The following is a 24,228-nucleotide window of genomic DNA, read 5'->3' on the forward strand; positions in this document are numbered from 1 at the left end:
GAGCATTCCACAACTCTTTGCATGTAGCCTCATAAGGCTTTGACAGTGCATCGGGGTAAAACTAATGGGACATGCTGAATCCTAATTACTAACAGTTAAAATCAAGGTTTTATCTTTTATCTTAGGTTTTATCTTAGATAAAGTGAAGAGGAGTTCAAATGTTACTAGCACACATTTACCTTATATAATAATATGGACGTGCCATTTTTTTAAGAAAGACTTAGTGGAACAGAGGCTATCTTAAAAAATTGTTAAATAAACAAAGGGCCAAAGTTTCATCTGTGCTAGTTATAGCTAAATAAGAACATGAAAGAAAGTCCCCTTCCTGTTTGTCCACAGAAAAAGTAATGACATTTATTTTACCAGAGAGCATGCGTATTAGAGGAAAATCTGCTTCACCATCCCTAAGAATCACACAGAAAATGATATATGCTAACTTTAGCCACATTTAGTGTATGTACATGTATGTTGTATGTATGGACTGACATGTCAGATTACATGTATATTTTGAGGATGTTTGTATGGTATTTTGTGTTGTATTGTGTTTAACTCCTTCCTATATCCTATGGCTTTGTTGTTCTTTAAGATTACCCTAAAATTAACTAATTAAAATGTTAGCTTTCATGTGCTGAAATCTCGATTCGTGGACTATTGTACGCATTGTAATCAAGCCGATATTTTAGTGCCAGGGTTATAGTAACAGCATATTGAAAGCACTCCTTTAAAATACACGGTATGACAGTCCAATAATCTGTGTTTGACTGGACAGAATTGATCCACTACAGTATATACTTTACACTACACACTATGGTATATGTTCAGAATATACAAATTTCTATGAACTGACTTTCAGGGTGGGTCAGGCTAAAAAATTCAGTCAATGCTTGTGATGGGAATATTATACTGTTTTTCAAAATGGGAGTTCTTTGCGTGTTTCTTATGCAGACTGCAGTTGAGATAATTGCACAGATTAATGTCAGAAATGCAGAAATATAGATGGGGAGCTACATCCCTCTGAGTGGAACTTATATACTTGAAAATTGTCAGCTTGATGAATGACATCATTATCTTACTGCGATGAAACGCACGGTGGCAGTGGGTCAGTTTGGATATATCTCTGGTGCAGCCGGGGTTTATTTTCTCCAGAGGAAACTGACTGCTCTTCTCCAGCTTTGCTTTTCATTTTCACACCACTGACCTTCCTGCTACGTCCACCATCTATACTTAGCAAGATTAACTGCTGTAATTGTGTGTCCTTAAATATGAAATATTTTGCTGGGAGTATAGTAAAATAATTTGACTTGTTTCTAGCCTAGGTTGCTTTGTTCCAGAGAGTGCGTAGCTATTAGTATGAATAGTGACAGCACCTTTGGCAAAAAACTGACTGGAGGTGCTTCGCTGTTGCAGATTTGACAGTGCACTGGACAGCAAAGCCCTCTGGGTAACTGTGTGACTGTGTGTAGGCCCTGTGGTCTGATAAAACCGCTGGTTGTAATTCAGTGTGTATCTGATAGTGACATGGTGTTTCTTAGAGCTGTCTGAGAGGGATTCAAACTATTTTTTCAAGGCTGATAACAATGTTCTTGTATTGTGGATTGTGTTGTTAGGCTGATCAAAATCCCAATGTTTTCCCCTCCTGTAAAGTGTAGAATTGTTTAACTTAAGCCATATACAGACTGTATCTTTGAGGTGTATGTTTGAGTTTTCAGGTGTTAACATCACTAACATCATCAGTTGCTGTCTCTGCCGCCAGAGGCTCAGAAGCAGATAATTGGAATTTAAATAACTTATCAGACATCACTAAAGAGGAGAGTTTCATAATATAGTTCAGTTGTTTTTTAAGGAGAATCTCTCTAATAGCAAGGGTGTAGTTTGGTTTCAGAAGTGGAGGGAACAGTCAGGTGAAGTCCAGTGAAGAGATTTTTCACATATGTGTGTTTATATAGATATAAACAATATATAATATAATATAGCTATGTATTATAATGTTATAATGAAAGAGGTAGTAGTCATAATAGTTCTCATAGTAGTTTAAAAACTGGAAAAACATGCAGAGGATTTTTAAGTATTTTTACAAACCTGAGTAATGCTTCCAGGTCTACCTCTCAGGCTGCAGGTACAACCTCCACCAATCAAGGGTAGAGCAGTAATCTTTGTGTAGCCTGAAAGGCATAACTGGGGGCAAAAAAGTCCACCAATCATTTGTTGATAAAGCTTATCAAGCCTGTCCCCTAGACGCCACTTTTATATACAACTGAACTGCAACAACAAATACTTTTTGTATAAAATTTTTATTTGCCACCGGGTTATGTTTTCTATGAACCTAATGGGTAAGTGTTGTTAATTATTGTATTTGGCAAGTCACAAATATGTTGATGCTAAACGCATCAGTAAAATGTTCAGACAGTGTATTTGTTTTTTATTGCAGCACAATATCCACTTGTAGTGACTACAACATTATTAAACTTTTTCTATGTTTGTGTTTAGTCAATCACAGCACTTGGGTAAGGTAGGATTTTGTAGGATTTTGAAAAGTGAGGACATGTCCCCATATCCCCAGTGAAAATGATGCCCTTGACTTAAACTACAACTTAACTCAGTTGACTGTAATTAAAACACTGTTGTAGAGACTGATGTTTCGTTCAGTTAAGCATTTGGCTAAAATTGGATACAGAGACTAATAAATACTGAAATTAAGAGACCTACAATTGAATCTTGTAGACTATGATAACACATATGATGTGGCATGTTTGTTGGAACATCGCCTGATTATTTAGAATAGCTTAATACTTTTTATAACAGTGTATCAAATAATAATCCGAAAACAAGGTGACAATGTGAAATGGGTCTCTCATAGTGATAAACTTACAAAAAATTATCACCTAAATCTGCAGCTCCCTGCCGGCTGTAGCAGGCAGCTGTTTCCAGTCAAAAAGCCCTAAAAATCTACTTTCTAATACCTGCTTGGCAGCATACAGCAGGCAGACACAGTTAGAGACCAGCTGGTGAAAATAATGGAGCATATAGCAGCTAAAGAGCAAGATATTTCCTGCAGGAGTTGGTAGAGACCAAAAACAAAGCTAAAAGAGATTGGACTGAAATTTATCAGGTGGACACAAACACCACTCCAAATGAATGCTAATGTTGACACCGACGTTGTGTTCACAACTTGTTTCTGCTGCCCCCAAGTGGCCAAAAAAATCTGTTATTGTAGGTATAATAATGCAATAGTCATTCAATAGACACTTCATTGGTGTTTTGCTGCATTTTACCATAAAAGATTCTGCCAAAGGTAATACTTTAACAGTTTTCTGTTACAAACAACCGGGCTCTGTCAGTAACAGTTTCTATCTCAAGTGAATGGAGAATCAAATCAATCTTGTGCTCTCACCTATTCGCCAGTAACTGTACAGCACAATACAAATATGTCCGTGTCATCATGAAAGTGAAGGGATGTAGTCTGTCACAGACAATCTAGTCCCAGTGTGAATTTAATATGAAAGAAACCTTTCCCCTGGCTCTATCATTAGTCTCTCCATCTTTGGAACCCCTCCACCATGAAAGCAGTAAAGAAATTACCTACACCAACTCAGAGAAGGTGTCCATTTTGTACCTCTATGTTGTAACCAATGTTGTACGGTCCAACCTGTTTTTATTAAGTTATAATGTAATTCTGAAACACATCCATTGCAGTGGGTGTGGAACCTGTGATATATTAGTTCTGCAATCCATACTACCAATATTTCCAATGTCAAACTATCTTAGTGATTGGTGAACATTTCTGCTAATGCACTTCATTTAGCACTGACAGCTTGACAACTGTCAGGCACAGCATAGACTCCTAATTGAAACTAAATGTCTCAGGTATGCTAATATCTAATGACAGGCATTCATAATGGATGCCACCATTGTGAATTACAAAAGATTAACAATGTAGACCCATGTGTATACATGTTGTTTTATACCAAAACGTGAGCTGTTTGATTCCCACATAAAGACATCCACTATGACTTGTGTGTTAATTTACAGTTTTGCTGGCTTAAAAACAGAATGTTACAAAAGTCATTAGCTACATCAAAAGCTTTTTTTGTAAAATAATAGCTGTGTCCATATTGCTGCTGTTATGAACAGATAAGCTACATGTTCCACTTCAATACACAATTAAGAAAATAAATATCAAAATGTGAATCACATAAGGAAAGCCTCAGACAGCAGATACACAGATGAAAGCATCAGATATCTCCAGTATCGGCCTGTGGACCTCAGCACACTGTGTCCCGCAGCTTCCAGAGGAGCTGCAGAGGAAAGCATCTCATGTACTGTGGACGAATATCAAACAATGAAATAAACAAGACTATATTAAGTCAGGACGTGTCCGGAGCTTACCATGACCACAGGGCGTGTTGGGAACATCGGACAGAGAGGAGAACAGAGATGTTTACACCTGATGCAGATGTCTGTCTCTACTGCCCTCTGGTTGTATTTAACCAAGAAGTGGATGATTGCTATTGGTCTGCTCTGCTTGTAGCTCTCTCCCTCTCTCTCTGTCACACATACACATGCACTCACGCACACACTTGACATTGAAAGCAGCAGCAAAGCGTTGCCAAACTGGGTCAGTTTGTAGCCAGTTTCTGGGAGAGGCTGAGGGATGCATAAACTCAGCAACTGATGACATTTAAAAAAAAAAAAATGCAGCCAGAATGCCTCTGCTGCTACAGCTGCTGCAGGCGTCACCAAGGCTGCCGCTCTCCTGCTGTTGCACTGCACATGCTTGTTGTGTGCTGCCCAACATGAAAGCATGGTGATAGAATGCAGCATATTAACTAGGGAGCAGATACACAGAAGGCTTTTATGGAGGAAGAGGATGAAGACGCTGCACATCTGCACATGTAATAAATGGTGTGAGAAATTCACCTGAGTTCAAACCTTTAAAAGCCAAAGTTTTGAACTACTTTTGTCTCTTTTTTTAAATTATTAAAACATGTTATTAGAGAACACAATCCTAACAATATAGGTGATATTTACACTACTGGTGAAAACTTTTAGTTTGAAATTTAAGCAGTTCAAGTCCAGTGAAAAACCTTAAAAGATACAAAGGTAAGCAGTAAACTGCCCAAGGTAAAAAAAAAAAAAAAGAGGTTTAGGCCACCGAAAAATGAAAAATCATGTAAATTGCTTAGAAAACAGGTCTTTTTCAGGGATTAAGAAATTGCTTAATTTACAGCTTTCCTGCAGCAATAGAAGTAAATGAAGCGTTGAAATTTAACTGCACACGATGCCTACAGGTGCCCCAACTTTTGTTGATTACTTACAAACCCCTCTGTCTGTGCAAAGGCAGTGTTAGAACACACTGTGTTACTACACCCTCTGATGCATTATTGGGACAAACTGCACCTCAGAAACTAGTTCTGTATATTGCTATCAGAATGGTGAGAAAAAGGCACATAACAAAGGAAGACAGACAGGTTGGTCAAGGGTTCATCCTACAGCAAGATAGTAACCCAGAACATTAGAAAAAAAGAACTAGATGGTGCCTTCAAATGATGGCAGACCAAGACAGTCTCTAGACTTAAACCCTGGAGCTGGTTTGGGATGAACTGGACAGAAGGTGAAAGCAAAGCAACCTAGAAGTGCAACACATTTGTGGAAACCTCTACAACGGTGTTGGAACAAACTTTTTGATTTCCATCTCCAGCCTCCACCTGAAATAGGTGGGGGCTGGAGACTTAGCAACGTAACGACTACTCGCAGGGCAAACTTGCTTAGAGTGAGCTTTTATACAGAAGGGTACAAGCTTAGAGAAAGATTAGAAACAAGTTTAAATATGCCACAGTCCAAGGTTGCAGACTAAGGCACCATTAAGATAGCAGCTGCCACATCACAGGCAAATGTAGGAGGTTTATTTCCAATTGCAGTATTATTTGGCTAATATATACTTCATAAGGCAGAGCTATTTTGTAGAATGCCGAATGTGTAAATTTGTTTAAAGGTTACAGAGCTGTGCTTTGAAGTGGAACATCTTGTATGCTGGTTGTTTAAAGGTGAATGCTTCATTCCAACTTCTAGCACTACCAAACCAGCAAAAGAGTGGCAGAGAGTGGCAACTACTGGTGGCTTGTAGCACTCGATGTACATGTGTCAGGTTCCTCCATGATTATCTTCACAAATATTCTGTGTTTTGAAAATGCTATTAACACCCAAACTACATCAAAACATGTGAAAATGTAACGGATATTTTGATGAAATCCAAGGTCCAATTTACATTCAAATCCAGTTGAGGCTTAATACGCTTTTGTTTACACTGATCCACATACATGCTTCTTCACTGTTCAGGTCACAAATTCGATTGCATCCATCTTAGTCTTTGGACTCTGTCGTTCTTTATACTACGTAACATAACTTCTCCCTTTGGTCCAGTCATAACTATTAGGACTGCTAGAGGTCACCTCACAATAAAGCCTAACTATGGGTCATAATGAGCTGCTGCGAAGATGACGTATGGGCAGTCTCGTATGATTGTATGTGTTTCTCGAGTGTGTGTCTTGAATACTTGGTTGCATTTACACTTGGCTTTATTTAAAGTCAGACAGTTATCCAATCCGGACACATGAAGTGAGAGTGTTAATGGGTGCTAAGAGACACAAACACTTATCCTTTTCGCATTCAGAGTCCTTCTCAGTTAAATGTTCTAAACTTTTAACACTCATTCTGCTTTTGGTTATTTGGTTTTTAAGTGCATTTTTTGTTCTTGCTCCAACAAAATTACAGTATACAATAAAACAATAAAATCCGAAGTAAAAAAGGCATGATGTCATTTTACTATTTTTTCTGACAATAATAGTTATAATTCAGTTCTGAGCCCGCAGACCTTGGGAAAGCATTAGCTATTAATTTCTTCTGCTTTTCAAGGTAATAAATATACAGCAAATGAGAACTTCAAAAGACTACTTTAATTATGAGAGTGAGCCACTTTTAAATGGACTGTTGCCAAGATGCCGGCGTTGTGACAGAATGCAAAACGACGACTAGGAAACAGAGACACTGTGGGCAAGTTTATATACAGAACTGAATGAGATTTGTGAATATAAACTAGATATATGGAGATAGCGTATGGATGGAGGGGGAAAAGAGAAAAAGAGGAAGACATGGTATCTGTGCATCTCCATCCACAGAGAGAAAATGATAGAGAGAGAGCAAGGGCACTGTGCTGTGCCTGCCACAAGCGCTCCTACTTCAGGCTGCTGTTGTCATGGTTACCCATCTCCACACATACTATAGTACACATGGACAGACCCATGTGAGCTACCACACACACAAACACACACACACACACAACACACACACACACACACACACACACACACACACACACACACACACACACACACACACACACACACACACACATGCACAATGTTTGCATACCAACCAGTGAAAAGAGGGAGGAAATAGAAACAGAGATGGAAAGATAAATAATGAAAAAGTGGTATATGCTCCAGTGATGGAGAGAGTGGGAGGTAAAGATAAACTGACATGGCAAATCCAACTGCCTATCCATCAAGCCATCCTCCCATCAGCCCGACTTTATAAAATTTGAGACAATCCAAAAACATCAGAAAAGGACACACACAAGAAACACTCTCTCTCTCTCCTCTCTCTCTCACACACACATCCACACACACACACACACACACACACACACACACACACACACACACACACACACACACACACACACACACACACACACACACACACACACATGCGCACAGTCTATCCAAGACAGTGTACACAGCTCTTGTTTATTTAAATAAGTGATGGGGAACCTTGGGATGTGACAGTAGAGATGCAGCGTGACATTCAGAAGGCTTAGACCAACAGTGAGATGGATTATGTCACTGAGGAGGGGGTGGGGGGCAGCCCTAGTTCATGACTAATGCAATAAATTAACTCGGGAGAATATCCCTTTCGTTACAGACCAAGGCCGCAAGCTTCAAACACACACAATGACACACACACAGGGCAGCAACCACGGTATACTAACACACTCATACACAAATGTGACTTTTGATGTGTGAATCAAAATATAAGCAGCAGCTCCACTGCGAACAAAGCCACAATTTATCCCCCCATCAGGCACCAGGTGTAAGTACCTGGGCAGAAACCCAATATAGTCAAAAACACAGAACAACCAGCCCTAGCAACAAAACAAAACAGGAAGCAGCAAGATACATTCAAACTAAATGTCTTACCTGGTGAGGAGGATGGAGTTGTGCAGTAGATGGACATGGAAAAAAAAAAGACAGAAAGAGAATCTGTTAGCTGTCATATTTAGCCTGTATTACCGAATAGAACAAACAATATCAAACATGGAGTATTCAGTATTATTATTCCAGACACCCTCAGGTTGAGGATCACAGAGACAGTAGACTTTAATGGTGTTGGCTGAGCATTTTGCACTCCTTGGCATCAGTTAAGCCTCTTCAATCTTGCTGGGCGCATAAGTGAGTCCGCCAACAGAACGGAAGGTTTGAATTGTAGGGGAAATCCCTCAGTGCGCGTGCATTTGACAGTCATGTAGCTTCAATCAAGCGATGGCAGATATACAGCGGATTAAAAACGGTTGCGTAGAAAAAAAGTTAATATGAGGCTTCAGCAGACTGAGTTAGACAAATCATTTGGGTATCTTTACAGGGACCTACACGACCACCACAATGAAGACTACTTGCTTTGACTAACTCGGACTTCATTGCAATAAGTAGCTTCAGCTGAACTTGGGATATATTGTACACAGACTGAGAACTGTGGATTTGTCCTCCATCTCTTGCATGGCAGCTTGGAATGTATTGCTTCATGGGAGAAGCTTCACGGACAGGACGGATATACAGCAATAACTCAGTCAGTGTACATAAGGGCATGCAAGTACTTAAAAAAATTTGAAAACATCTTTTTTTTAATATATTTTTTTTCACATTTATTGCCTTTATCGGCAATTTGATAGTGAAGATGCAGACAGGAGACAAGGGATGCAAAAGGGGGGTATGATATGCAACAGAGGTCCCCGGCCAAATCTGAACCATAGACACTGCTCTTATGTATGCAATGAAACCATGGATTGTAATCATTCAGCACTTTCCCACTTTTCCTTTGTGACATTACTCCACGAGGTCATTTCACTAGCACAAACTACAGCCTGAGAAATGAGCTCTCTCTCTCTCCGACCTCTCCTCTCTACCTCTCTGACACAGTCTAAACAGAAACCACCACAGAAATTGAAGTATGGATTTATTGAGGTAGATTGCAAGACCTTACACAGGTGTGTCTATAATTGTGCTCAGACCCTGTATCTTTAACAAGGACTGGTCACAAATTAAGCTCAACAGTACCCCCCTCCACATTGCCAAGCAACTGCAGCCTGACAGCTGAGTTGCTCTTGCAGACTTGAATGCCCTGCATGACGGTGACTTAACTACGCTCTCAGTTATTTTAAAGCAACACTTCAATCACTGCAAGTGATTCATCAAGAATACAGACACACTGATGCTGTGGATGCAGCTGAGATAGTCCATAAGTAACCAAAAGAGTGGTCTGACTATCCCAATCAGAAGTGCTCTCTGGAACATGTGTACTACAGCTTAGTTTTCAGCTGCTATCTGTTAGGGCTGATGTGATTTAGATTTTTCTTTTTCAGGCTTAGTCACAATGACTAATTGTCTGACTTCTACCCTGTGATCAGTCGGGAAGAAAAGACAAGTTGGCCAGTTTTGCTTTCAACATTCAGACATCATTCCGAGCTGTCTGCATTTACACTTTGAGACTAAATTAATTATATTACAATATGACACAAGAACAAAATCAATAAATTCTGATATTACACATATTCAAACAAGCGCCTACACACCCACACCATTCCCAGGCAACAAATAATCCTTGACGACAAGCTTACGGATCTCCAATAAATGTTTCGTGATTTCAGAGTGGAAGCCGAACAGTTTCAGCTCCAACAAGCTCATCATAAGCATTATTAAGTCCAAAATTGAAAGCTCAGTGTTAATATATCATGTTTGAAGTCTTTTTGACGATTCACACTTGTGTGCTAATCCCTGTTGTACTGATTTAACTGGACAAAGAGAGTACTTAATGAAAAATACACATGACTAACATGTCTCACGAGTGCCAGTGTGTAATGTACGTTATCAGTGGCTCCTGTTGTCCCGCTACAGTGTATTAGTATGTCCTGGGAGACTGCCAAGTTTACATTTACTATACTTGGTAGTTAAAGCCCCCTCTAATTCTAAACCCAAGCTCTCAGCAGGACAGACACTGAGAAGCAGTAGAGCTTTTTCCCCCTCTTGTGGCCACATGGGTAACATGACGACTACCCATTTATCAAGCATGTAGACGATAATTCAGTCCAGGGGTTGCCAAATACTTCAATGCACACTTCAAATAGCACTGAAATTGTGATCATGTTGTGAAACCATTCTGTAATGATGTTTAAATGAGTTAAGCAGGCTAAAAATTAAATGTATAAATCACTTCTCCACCATGGGAGCATGTGGAATCCCCTCAGGGTCCTCTTATAGTCTCTGGACTCTGGTTTGGGAAGCACTAATTCAGGTGTTGATTCATTTAACTCAATAATTATTCAAATATAATTTCAGAACCACTTAAGGTGAAGTTCTTCAGAAAACATGAGGGTTGTAACAGCACAAGGTGCCGATGGCAAATTAAGACACGAGGGAACAGAACTAAGAGTAACAGAGCAGAAAAGAGTGTGTCAGACACGGAGAAAGACCATTGAATATAAACAGGTTTGAAGATGGGTGTGTGATGTGTTACTGCAGGGAAGATGCAGCCAGAAGGAGAACCACATGCCCAGCAGTCAGTCCTACATCACACAGAGGACTGAGTCAGCGGGATCCCCTGATGATGTCATCAGGGTTATCTTACCTTGGTCTCGGAGACTACAAATTTAGAAATTATTTTTAGAAAGCTTTGCTATTTAACAGGCAGAGGAAAACAAACTAAAGATGCTATTGTGTTTTATTGTGGGAAATGTAGGAAACAATAAGGTTCCTGGGGCTTGACCCATGTTAGAGAACAAAAGTCAGGGTTACCTCAACTGCTGCCGCATTCTTTTTTATTAAAGTTTTGATTTTGTGGGAGTGCTGTACTAAAGTGCTGGAGTTAACCTTTAATGGCTGAGGCGCTCTACCACCTTAGCCACACTTCTCCATTCTGGTAAATAAATCAAGAAATCACGCATGCAGAAACACGGTTATTTTCCAAAAAAGACAGAATGAAACGCTTCATCGAAAGGAAATGAATAAAACACATTCGGCCCTAATATCATTCCTCTAAAAGCCAAGGAAAATGCCTCAGAGTTCAGCAATGAGAAAAAGAACAAAGAAGAAAAGAACAAAAAAAAGACAGAAAGTATAAGAATAAGAGGCAATAGTACATACACACCTATAATTAAAAGCTTTAGAGGTGTTATAGAGGAAGACAACACTTTGCTCTACATCGGTTTATGATATTACTGAACCACTGTGCATGTCTGACTGAAAAATGGAAGATGAAGTTGATATTATTTATCATCTCATTTATTCATGTAATTTTTGTGCCTAAGACAATGCCAATGGACAGCTCTAATTTACAAGTCTGATTTGAAACAAAAATCTCTAGGGTAGACAATGATTAATGACTGTGATACTAAGGTAAAATAAATGTGAGTCCATCCAGCTTTAGAATAATAAGAGTCATGTAGAGCTGAGGCCCACTAGGATTATTGTTTGGCATATAGAGCCACTGTTCACTGCTGAAGAGTGGCCTTCTTAATTCTCCCAGGAGCGCGACGCCTCTTGAATGCTCTCACTTACTCAGAGCTGGTGTGTGGTTAAGACCCAGCTCTCCCTCCTGAGTTATACGCACACCGAGAGGAGGAAACCTGCACCTGAGGCTAAAAGTGTCCACCATCCGGAGACAATGGCCAATGATTCATGGAAAAATTCGAACGAACATACAGCTCAGCAACAGCATGGGACAGCAGCGGAGAGAGAGTGTGGGAGAAAGGTTTGGGCAACTTCCATCTAAACCCTGCCATACTGTGCCCCCTCCCAGGTTACACTACTACTAATGCTCCCTGACCTACTTTAATGCCGTCATATTCCTGAACTTTACTGCATAGTTATTAGTGGAGGTACAACATTTCAGCTGGTGATGGGCCAATGTCAGCCACTATGAAGTGATGTGGCTATGCTGCCAGTTTCTCAATGGGAAGGGCCGGGCCAGTGACCTACTGGAGTCTATGCTGGTTGGTGGTTGGTTACGTCAGGATGTGGTTAGCTTAGCTTAGCTTAGCAGAAAACTGTCTATCCATCTGCCCAGTACTTATGGTGCAGCTTCTCTGGCTATAGTGCAAGTTGCCATGTAGGGCTGTTAGCACAGTTTTTAGTTTATGTCTCTATACAGGCATGATGGTACCAGACCTGGCAAGCTCACTGTGACAAGAATCCAGGAAGTACCTGGCCAAAGAAACAGTTCCGGCCCTTACCCCCCTGTAAAACCACAAACTGATGTTTTCATTTCTGTACATTTTTAACAAATAAGATAAAACAAATTAATTAGTAAACTTCACAGGTTGGACGGTGGACTTTGGACAGTCAGGCTGGCTGTTTCCTTCTGCCTCCAGTCTTTATGCTAAGCTAGGCTAAACGCCCAGTTGATCTAGCTTCACATTTAGCGTACAGTCGTGAGATTGATAATGATCTTCCCATTTCCCACTCAGAGAAAAAGCAAAAAATGAATTTTATGCAAAATTGTGCCTTACAGAGAAAGAGGTAAAACTCAGCATAAGTCAAGTTTCCATCCAAATTTTGAGCAAATTTTAAATCAATTTTCAGAAAAGCGGCAAAAAAAAATGTGAATTCATGCCCATTTCCATCCATTACTTTTATGTGAGATTTAGGAGACGTTGGGATAAACCGCTGGTGGAACTTATTCTCCAGACTGGTGCCATTAAACCATTGCAGAAGAAGAGGACAGAAATCGGATGACGTCATTAAAAGAGGTCAACTCAAACGATGGAAAACATGTAAAAAACAATATATGGAAATATGACATTTCTGTTTGTTTCATGAGGAAGGTTACAGTCTCCTCATCGCTCCACACAGATTTGATGTTTAAATCTCTTCAGTGCCAGCTTGAGTGACATTCATGTCACGTGCTTTATGTGCATCATCATTTATTTACCTGTTTCCATTGCACTTAGTCACATTTTGATTTTATTGATAAACTAATTTATCTAAGTTAGTTATTGATTAACTAATGTTAATAGTGGCTATTGTGTCCTCTGATGTTTATGGATTAATGTTGGAGCTGAGGTATGGAGTAAAGTCACAGAGGCAGCCACATATAACTATATTTTTCACTAAGGAGTGGCTTTGTGACTTCCTCTTATTTGGCAGGAAATGGTATGAGATTTTGAGACAGACCCTGAAAACTGGTGGCTGGTTGGCTGTTTATTGAAGCTGTGAACAGAACATCCCCCTCCCCATTAGCTGACTGGAATACTCTAGCACTGATACAGACAAAAATGAGGAATGAAAGCATGCACAATGAAAAATAAACTAAAAAGCACATAGATGAAAGAGAGAAGAGGCATAAAGAAATGAAAGTCTCTGAAAAGAGCAAATACCAGACAGAAGGGATGACAAAAATGGGAGTGCACAGGACAAAAAGAGGGATCTACATGACTGGTGGAGGGGAAGGAAGGGGGTGATGTGAGGAGGAGACAGAGGGTGGGATATCCCTCCTCCTCCTCTGAGTGTGTGATGTGTTGCAGCCAAGCGAGCAGCCGTCATTATGGGCCCGTAATTAAAAGAAGACAAGAGTGGAAAAGTGCCTAATACTCCTGGCTGTGTCCCGGGAGAGCTCCAGGATCAAAGCCTGCTCAGACACACTGCACGCACGCACCCAGCGCCGGCAGCACCCACAGCAGCCCACCGCTTCACAGGAGCTTCCCCCGATGGCTGCGATTAGTAAGAGGAGGAGGAGGAGAAGCTGTGGGGAGGATGGGAAGGGAAGAGGGTGAGATAGAGGAAGAAACACAGAGAAAGAAGAGCGAGTGAGAGGGAGGATGGCTCACAGCTTTAACATCGAGAAATCAATGCGATTTTTATTTTCTGCTGTAAGTTAAGACCCCCAAAATTTCTTCTTAGTTTCTAACTGTTTGTAAAATGATTTTAAAAGAAGATCCATTATTGGTCTGTTATTATGCCTGCAGCATATGTAGGAAATACATGATATCTGATAGATTTGTTGTGTATTTCAATAGTGACATGCAGTAAAGCAAAGATGTAATGTGCAATTTAAATGTTTCTGGAATTTTGTGTACCAAAAGTCTAGACCCTGAAAACTAAAGGGACTATGTCTGTGGTGTAAAAATATCTTGTTTTAAACTTGAACTGTGTATTTCGTTAAAGCTGCATCAAGCAGTTGTTTTTCCGACACTTGCTGGACTCCACAGCAACCTAAAAATCACACATTTGAGGCATTCTTGCCTGATCAAGTTCATTTGCCTGATTTGTTGGAAAACAACAACTTTATAACACATTTAGCAAACACAGAGCAGCATGGACAATCATTTGGAGTGTACTGTATTTGTGATCCTTTGATGAAGTCCAGTATTTACCGTCCTAACTGTGTCTGTGTGTTTGTTGCTGGCCAGATGTACAGTGGGGTTGACAAAGCCTTTCCACTCAAAACAGCTGCCTGCTGCGCAAAACAATGCTGATGAGAGCTGCGAGACTGAACCAAAACAGGGAAGCTGAGGGTCTTAAAACCAAAACAATGAGCTACAATATGCGAAAATGCTCTGCAGAGCTGAGAGGAACTGCAGAGTTAGTGATAAGTCTCTGTGGATTCATCGCTACAGGGGACACCATTCATAGCCTTTTATAGTTATTTGAATTATTTTTGATAGAAAAAATATTAGGTAGCTGTAACTTTCCGTTTCAGCCTTTGACATCCAGTGAGGCCTCTTTGAATTATTCCTTAAATTTGTGAGATTCCAGCTTATGAAGTATCTGTAGGCACACAACATACACAGATGAGAAAGGTGCAGAGGCCTAACATGTCCTTCAGCGTAGTCTTTCTCTAGATAAGATTTAAAAAAAAGATCTCAAATATGTATAAAACAAACTAGCAAACTGCTCCATAGGAGGGTGTTCCTTAAAAATAACAAGCAAAGAACAAAAAAAATAAATAAATAAATCTACATTCACACACACACACACACACACACACACACACACACACACACACACACACACACACACACACACACACACACACACACACACACACACAAACACACTATTTAATCCTTTACTGGTCTGATTGCGATCCATGCTGCAGGTCTTCTACACAGCAGTATTTGATCAACCTCAGTGTTTAGAATTCAATGATCTAAAAGGTCAAAAAGGTCAATGTAGCACTGCTTTGACAAAAAAAATGGACATCTCAAAATTGAACTTGATGAACTGTGTTTTTATTCAGTGTTTTCAGTAAAATGAATTTGTGGATGAATGAATGAATTTTGTACTTTCCTCCTAATTATCTTCACTCTTCCCCCTCTTTACTTGCTGCTTACTTTCTCCCTGCAGTGGCATGAACCCTCCCAGTTTTAGTTGAGAAGTTGAATAAATTTGATCAAAATTGGCTTTTTCCACTTCGGTTTCATTAACACACAAAAACAGTCTCGTGGAAAGAAAGCTCTATTGATATCAATGCAAGCATAGATACATGAGGGAACCCTAGAGGTGTTATTGTTTTGTTTGTGAGGTTTTTTGTGAATCTGAATGCGTAGCTCACACAGCCATGCTTCCTTGATTATGACTCTCCACAAACCAAAGACCAACACCAGAGTTGGTTAACTGCAAAGTTTTACAGAAAGTCTGTCTTTCTGGGGCAGAGTGCTATTTATCAGTTACTGGAGAAAGACGGGCGGATGGACAAAAGTAGTCATTTAAGTAATCTATTACAAACTGTAAACAGAATCCCTTGTATTAAATAGGAAGTTGCCACTCTGTGCCTGTAGAGAATGTAGACAACAGGAAGAAGCTAATGTGCGTGTCAGTGAGGCTAATACCAGTGTTTACATTCTGCATTATACTCTAGAGGGTGAGCTAACTGCTAACACACTAGCTAGCTGGGAACATGCTTATGCTAGTCAGTCACACAGAGAGAGAAGTGAAACTAGGACTTCTGGGTTCTGATCTAGAAGTTATATCTCGAATCTAATATTGTTGTAGCGGCATCATTCAACGAACACTATGGTCCATAAGCCCTGGTCCTTCACGGGCTGAACGTCACAGCTCAACTAAAGAGGCTGAGTCCATGGGAGACTCAGTGGGTTTGCTCAGACATATCTGTGTTAACAGCAAGACAAAGAGGACTGACCACTGTTAAAGTTTTAGATGGCAGAGATTACAATAAAACAATGGGAAAATGACTGTAGAGGAAGACAGTTTTGGTGAATTTCATGACTATGGAGGAAACCAAGTTATGATGACATAAGTACCCACGCAGTTTTTTCAGCACTCTGAAACTAACCATTGTTTAACTTTGTCAAAATCACAAAGGTTTCAGTTTCATACAGCAACTGATTGAGTGGATGCTGATTTGTCTTAGAAATATGGGACGAAAACTCCAGGAAAAATCTTCATTTTTTTCAAAAAGACAAAGAAATGCTGAATGAGAGATTGCACTGAGTTACAGAAGCTAGTGGAACAGAGGCTTGCCCAATTGTGACATCATGCTTTGGCTCTGTATAGCTCTCCTAGCTAGCCAGTTTGCTGTCATTTATTTCTTATTTAAACGTCAAATACCATCAATAAAACTCTGTACACCATGCCCAATAAATTTAGTAGGAAACACATAATATTGTAGCTTCTTCTGTTTTGGACTTTCCAGTTCTACATTCCCTCAAAGATTAGCACTGTCAAGACGGTTTGCTCTTTGGTCAAAGGCATGACTTTGTTTGTCAAAATTAACCCAAAAGAATAGCACAGGTATATTTCACCCGCAAGATTAAATCCACTGATTGCAACAATTCACTGAAATGAATAGAATTTGCCTTGACATGTTGGTGTTTGAAATGATGTTGTACCTGTACTGATGTGTCAGTCTCATCCATACTTGTTGCCATTCTTTTAACAATGTTTCTGTTACCTTTTTTTTTGGCTCTGGCAAAGGAAGACAAAATGAAGGGCAGCAGTAAAATTATTACCTAAACTGTCCATTACAAAGATCGATCACAGTTACAGACTCACTTCCTTCTTCAACTTTGACCTACTGTACTTACTGTAGTTATGCACACTTTTCCTGTACAATGAGGGATCACTGGCACTATTTCAACTGGGTTCCTTTTTAGTTCTACCTCCAAATAAGTTGGTTTATATAATCTGGATAAGCTGTTGTTTTATTTCGAACCCGTCTGACTACTTTTGTTTCTCTTCCTGTTGAACTTTGTAGCAATCTCAGAAACAACTTTCCGGTTTCTGTAACCAACTAAATTCTTTCAGAATAAACTTTGCTACAGTGTTATAATACCCATTAGAGATGATGGCCAAAGCTATAGAAATAAGACCCAAGTTGTAATACATTGGAATTATCCTCTAAAATAAACTATTTCCATATTAAAGACTCAAAGTATTATGCCATCCACCTTTGTGCCAGGAACACTCTTGGTTAAAGTCATTACTCTTAGTTTGACAGATGCACTGACTCTTCTTTGGCTTTGCAGAATTATATTGTCATCAAGACAAATACCCATAAGTTCGTTAGATTTGGTGAATGACGTGGTTCAGATTCTGACATGTACTTACACAAAATAAATGGTATGGGGTATTATTCCCACTCCGTATGACAAAGGCTATAATGTTGTTCTGTAATGCAGTGTTTCCAAGAACTACTCCTGAGGGCAGACAGAGGAGGAAGAGCAGCAAATGATATGACACTTTCCAATATGCCCACATCCATCAGCAGACACATCAGCTGAGGGAGTGCATAACACTCCATTACACATCACTTAAAATTACACATAAACCACTACTCATAAACACAAGGAGATTTTGTATGTAGCATGTATTTATTCAGAGACATTTCCCCCTGTTTGCACTGCTGGAGAAACGTTTTCTTTTTTTAAGCGACTAAATTCTTCAAGGCCGTCTGACAGTGTCCTGAATCAGTTCGTCTGGCTCATCTTTAGAAAAGTAAGAATTCTGTAGCCAACAGCCCTTTGGCAGAGTCTAATAACCAACATCCATGTCTAACACCATGAACACATTAGCAGAGCAAAATCTGCTTGAGTTGGCAGCTGTTGCCAATGGAATATGTACCATGTTTTTTAACCAGCCAAAACATGGTGCAGGTTATGCACTCAAAGTATTTGTTGAGTCTTTAAACTGCAGTTCCCCTACTGGCCACAGGATGCTGACAAAAAAGTGTATTTATTTTAACAGGAAAACCAATTAATTAATTTCACTTTTTCTATTGTTGGTCTTGGTCGCAATTGCTATCATTATTGTTCAGTAAGAAAATATTAAGGCTGAGAGATAAATGTGTTGAGGGCATTATACCTTTATAATGATCTCTCAGCACGTCACATTGATTTAAGTTAAGTTAGGGCCAAATCATGCCTGGACCTGAACTTATGCTTTTCTATCACAGAAACATAACTGGACTGTAAATGGCAACACTTCAAATGAGTTCTACTCTGCGAAGTTTACAGATTTACAGACATCAAGGTTTACAGATATCCTAAGTTCAGGTATCTGAATTGGTACTGAGAGAGAAAAAGTTGGATTGGTGCATTGTTACTAAAATGTTGATGAGGCGAACACAACAAAACATCCGGTGCTATCGTAGTAGGCAATTTTAGTAGTTTGTTTTCAAAAACCTCCCCTGGTCCCCAGACTTCCCAAAATCCCAGGTTCACTCAATGTCCAATTAATTTTTGGTAATGGTGAATAATTGCTAATTTGTCAGGGAATTTGCACTGCTAAAGTACAGTATCAACCAATGTGGGTCCTGCATTATCAAAAAATGTTGTGGTACTCTCTTATAGAGGGAACCTGTGTCAAAATGTAGTTTAAAAGAGCTTAATTATTTCAGATTGTTTATATTAGTTTATATTTTGCAAACATAGGGTATATGCATTAATAATGTTTAGTCAACCAACTCATGTAGAATAGATTATGTGAATATAGAATATGTACAGTGTTGATATATTTTACAATCCATACTCTCTGACTCTGACCTTCTGTCCCCATAATGAATTATGACTACAGGTGGCCTACAGGTGGATGCAGGGGTAGAGTTAGGGATTTTGAAAGGGATGTGGAGGTCAGTAGGGGCCACACAACAATGTTTTGCCTTGGGGCCCCTAATAGGTTAATCAGACTATGGCTGTGAGTTTGTTATATCCATCAATGAGAGCAGCCAGCCACCTCAGCTACTCTCCTGCAGTTTTTAAACACTTAGCTCAAGGGCACCAGGGCAGTTGCTGCTGAAGGAGCACAGAGCATCTCTCATTCACTTCCCTGCAAAGAGTTTTCAAGTAGGTTCAGTAAATAGCTCATCTGCAGCCTGCTGGGCTTGGAAGGAGCTCTGATCCAGACCTTCAGTAATACAACCAGGGAAAATTAAAATCTTACCACCCCCAAATTAACCCTTCATTCTGTGTAATAATGGACAATAATATTTTAGCTTCCTGGGACTGGAACTGTGCTTGGCTAATGTCTATGGCTGCCTACCAGCCTGCTTGGCACTGATAATAATATTTTTCTAGTCCTTACTGGTAAAAACAGTAACTTTATCTTTTTGTCAATGTCACCTTTTAAATTTCATGAGAGTTTTGTAGTATCATAGAATTCAAAATTAAGCTTTCTGTAGGACCAAATAAAACAGAAAACAGCTCAATGCAGTATAAACAAGGCTCCCCTGTGTTTACAACTAAAACACCAGTGAAGGGTCTGCTGGAGTTTGTGGTCTCACACTTAGTTAATAGCAGCCGGAGAGCCCAGAGACATTACATACTGTATGTACGTGAGTGTGGGACTAAATTATGTGAAATGCTCAAATGAGAGATATAGATGTAATGTGAAAAATGATTGGGTTGTCACTTAAGGATTGTCTATTTACTCTGTAGGAACATCTGAGAGGATAAAGGAAGGAGGGAGGAGAGGAGAAGAGGGTTTCCAGCAGCCAAACGTATCTCAGATTTCAGTGAATTTTAATTTTTTTGAAACTGCAGTCTGAGCAAAAAATCAATCATTGGACAAACTTTTTCTCAAGTTGGTAGTGGACAGCATTGGGTCCATGACCGCTATATGTCCTCTTCCAAAGACTCTGTCTATGTGTGATTAGGCCAAAGGATTGTGCAGGCCCAATAAATAAGTGAACTTTTAAAAGCCGCTTTGGCAGTCAGTGGCAGAAGAGAGCTGTAAACTCAGGTTGTTAGATCTCTGCAAAAGCCTGAATAGAGCTGACCAGCGTAGAGAAAAGAAAGGGATGAGCGGAGAAGGAAAGGGATAAAGGAAGGAAAATGGAAAGAACAACACACAGAACAACATAAAGTGAAACTGACAACTTTGTGTGTCTGTGTCTTTGTGTGTGTTTGTATGTGTGTGTGTGTGTGTGTGTGTGTGTGTGTGGGCGTGGATTTGGTTGGAAGTAGAATGGCCATAATGAAACACACATGTCGAGACCAGTGTGAATACAAACTCATGAACACACACGCGCACACACACACACACACACACACACACACACACACACACACACACACACACACACACACACACACACACACACACAGTGTCCCTGCAGTGAAATAAAGGACCCTTAAGAAAGCCAAACCTCAAACTGAAATTGATTGATTTTGGTTGAGTGGTTTTTTAGGTGTGGTTTTGATGGAAACTATTGACCCACAATGAAACACAAATCAGAGGTAGAGGAACTCATGGCTGGAAAAAGGTGTAAAAGTGTTATACAGTGGTGTTAGGGCTCTGGCAAAACTCAGTGCTTCAATTTACACTTGGTGTTTCACTTAGTGTTTGGTAAAAGCATTTTGAAGTCAAAGGATGGTAGGAAGGTAGTTGACATTACAAGCTCTAACACTATACTTGTAGGTAAAACGACCTGTAAGCATGAAGATATATCAACACTGACTGCTGAGGTAGTTAGTTTTGCCTGAGATATTAAAAAAATCAAACAAATTCAAAACACCATGTCAGACACAATGTGTAAGAAACATCAAATCCAAAGTAAATTAAATTAAATTTCATCCTATTCCTCTCAACAACATCACAGATTTCAATTGATGTCAGCAAATAAAAGCTCCATGGTGCGGAAGAGAACTGCAGACAAAGAAGAGAGCAGTGCTGTGGTTGAACATGGAGCCCACAGAGTTCACAAGGCTCCGCAGGGATTATGATGTAAATTATGATGATTTTCATAAACAATATTCTGAGTTCTTAAAGCGGGTGTGGTGTTACAAGTCAGAACAAAGGCAACTGATAACTTAAGTTTATGTGTAAACTGAATAGAATCAGTTCAAGATGACACAAAACCAGGGCTAAAAAGAGTGGCTATTGGATTTACATTCATCTGGTGGAAACAAACATGACTAAAAATGAATATTAAAGGAGGACTCGTGTGTTTCCATGCGTTTCTCTTGTGTCTCCTGGGGGAGCTGTGTGAAGTCTGATAAATGTCCTCAAGTGATGAATCGGAGTCAGTTGGAGCTACAGATTGTAAGTTTGGAAATGAAAAAGATCTGGGGTTGTGGAGTTAGAAAGAAGTAAGCTTTGTGGGTAATGTAGGTGTCAGGGTTTGACAAGGAAGAAGAGTGTGTGGAATAAAAAAGACTGCCACTTGGTCTGCTGCTTCAAAGTGGTGAAAGAAAAAGAAGAAAAGAAGCAAATCAAAAAACATAACGTCAAAAATCAGATATAAAAAGTAATAATTATCAGTAAGGTTTATAACTACTAATGTTATTCAAGTGTGATTATGCTGAACACCACTCACTATCTCACCCCTGTCTTTGTCATTTATACCATGTTATGGTCTGATGAAGCCTGCAGCAGGTTGTGGTTTTGAACTAATAATTTTAGGCTTTTAGGCTAAGAACCTCGGTACTGTCCTTTTGGGAAATCGTTCTCCACGATGCTAGTCCAGATGTCCCTAACGTCAAGCTGAGGTTGCATGTGAATACATGTAAACTACTGAGCGGGACAGTATGCATCACATAATGTATTTCCCTTATTTTGCCTTTGTTTCTTTGTAGCTCTTTAGAGCTCAGATGAGGTGGGTCAGTGGGTGGAAACAGAACCCATTTAATGATTCATAATAAAACAATGAACTAGCCAGCGTTGGTTATTGGCCCAGTGTATTTTTTCCTCTCTTCAATATGGTGCCCTGTGCTAGATGACAACATCAATGGAAGAGCTCATTACTACCCACCAAAACAGCACACCTTTAAATACCTAGTGTATACATTTGTAGCCTGTGCAGGCTATACCTTGTGATGCCAATGACCCTCAAGCATAGGACAGCTTTAAGTAGGATCTTTATAGTTCAACATCAGGCCCAGAGCTTCACTCAAACAGGAAAGGCCTTATGCTCCTTTCCAATGGCTCAGAACAGTATGCTGTAGCTGTGCCATAATCGTAACATGTACTCCCATTGCACCCTCAGAGCAAATGGTAACAGTGCTGATCTGTGACATTGTGGGCTGTGTTTGGAGAAGAACCAAACTGTTATGGTCTCCAGTCTCGACTAAGCTATATCATTGCAGTAAAGTGACTGGCTTAACATGTGTGGTTATGCTTAAAGCATAGCGTGGGTGTCCAACTTTATGGAATTTCAGCATTGCACATCAAAGCTCTGGCCTGCATCTGCTGGCAGCAGAATTCAGTGTAGCAGCAGTTTCAAAGACACCTACTTTCACCACACTGCAGCCTGCCTCAGATATGAGGTCAATGCACTTCATCTGGATTCACTTTATATTCATGGCAGACCACACGGGGCTTATGAGGGTATATGTAAGTTAATGAATGTCATTGCATATCGACAGTAGAATAAATGCAACTGCGCCAGTGACAGTGATTTCAGTCTCCCCTTAGTCTCCAACATGACGTAAGGCCAACATGGTGGTTCAAAGCCATTTGAACTGCCAACTTAGCCTATCAAGGATGCAGCAATGGTAGCAGATGTGGACAGTGACAGAACAGGGGATATGAATGGAAAGTGGGGGAGGTGTACATTTGCCACAAACACTATAACACATATCGACACTGTAAACTTCTCACTTACAAGTAGTAGATATACTATTATGCTGTCCACAATGCTGGTGGTTGATATCTGTGTTTATATGTGACATAGCCTTATTATTCGGGGGCAGAGTGTCCCATGTGTCACAGATTTTTCAAATATTTTTTGAAGTAAAAAAAATTACTGGATTTAACACTGTAAAATGAGGACCAGGGTTGACTGATAGTGTAAGTTACTCTTTAAGGAAAATGAATTGTAATGTGACAGTAGAATAAAAATATTTGACCTAGATAAATAATAGAATAAAAAATATTTATGTATTACACATTTATGGACCAAATTAACTCAATGACTAGTTTTCATTCATTTATCTCTTAACTTTGTGTATGTCAGGTTTGGTCTTCTGTACTTCCATACAGGTATTGCTCAGGTAACCATTGATTGAAAATACATCCTTCCAGCACAAGAGGGGACATCACTTCTCGTGAAAAAAGAAGTAATTTAATGTTAAGTGTGGATGAATGAGATCCTGGCTTTTTGCTCTCAGTGTTAGCCCCTCATCACTGTGCCTGGTTAGATTAATTTACTGAAGTCTTTAGTGAGAGAACAAGGACGAAGCAGGAGAGACAGCATAGAGGGCCAAAGTACAACAGCTCTGATTAATGTCCGAGACACGGACAGAATTTACTTCCAGTCCTTGCCTGCAGAAAATGACTCCAATTGCTGAATTTTTTTGTGCTCCAATGTGCCCTGCTAGTGTCTGTGATTTCCACTGTGACCTCACTGTAATGAGGACCCGCTTTTTGCACATTCAGGGAAGGTCTGACATCTGACCATTAGAGATTATTCAGTGTACAGACTAATGGATGTGCAGACTGTTGGGGA

The 24,228-nt window shown here is 39.8% G+C and overlaps 1 protein-coding gene across 12 annotated transcripts in view; it reads right to left on the reverse strand.

The window, feature by feature from the left end:
* Positions 1-24,228, reverse strand: part of LOC120802952 (pleckstrin homology domain-containing family A member 5-like) — a 247,344-nt gene that overhangs the window by 126,745 nt on the left and 96,371 nt on the right. The window contains exon 1 of one of the 12 annotated variants that reach the window (XM_040151214.1): positions 13,981-14,016. The exons of 10 other annotated variants lie outside the window; for them this stretch is intronic. Coding sequence is in view for 1 of the 2 variants with exons in the window: in XM_040151241.1 (XP_040007175.1) it covers positions 14,043-14,067 (25 nt within the window). In the remaining variant the exon portion in view is untranslated. Of the gene's footprint in view, positions 1-13,545; positions 14,068-24,228 lie in introns of those variants that run through there. One more of the 12 variants, XM_040151241.1, reaches the window with a different exon arrangement.

The sequence above is a fragment of the Xiphias gladius genome, chromosome 2, assembly GCF_016859285.1.
Source record: "Xiphias gladius isolate SHS-SW01 ecotype Sanya breed wild chromosome 2, ASM1685928v1, whole genome shotgun sequence".
In the NCBI taxonomy this organism is placed as follows: Eukaryota; Metazoa; Chordata; class Actinopteri; order Istiophoriformes; family Xiphiidae; genus Xiphias; species Xiphias gladius.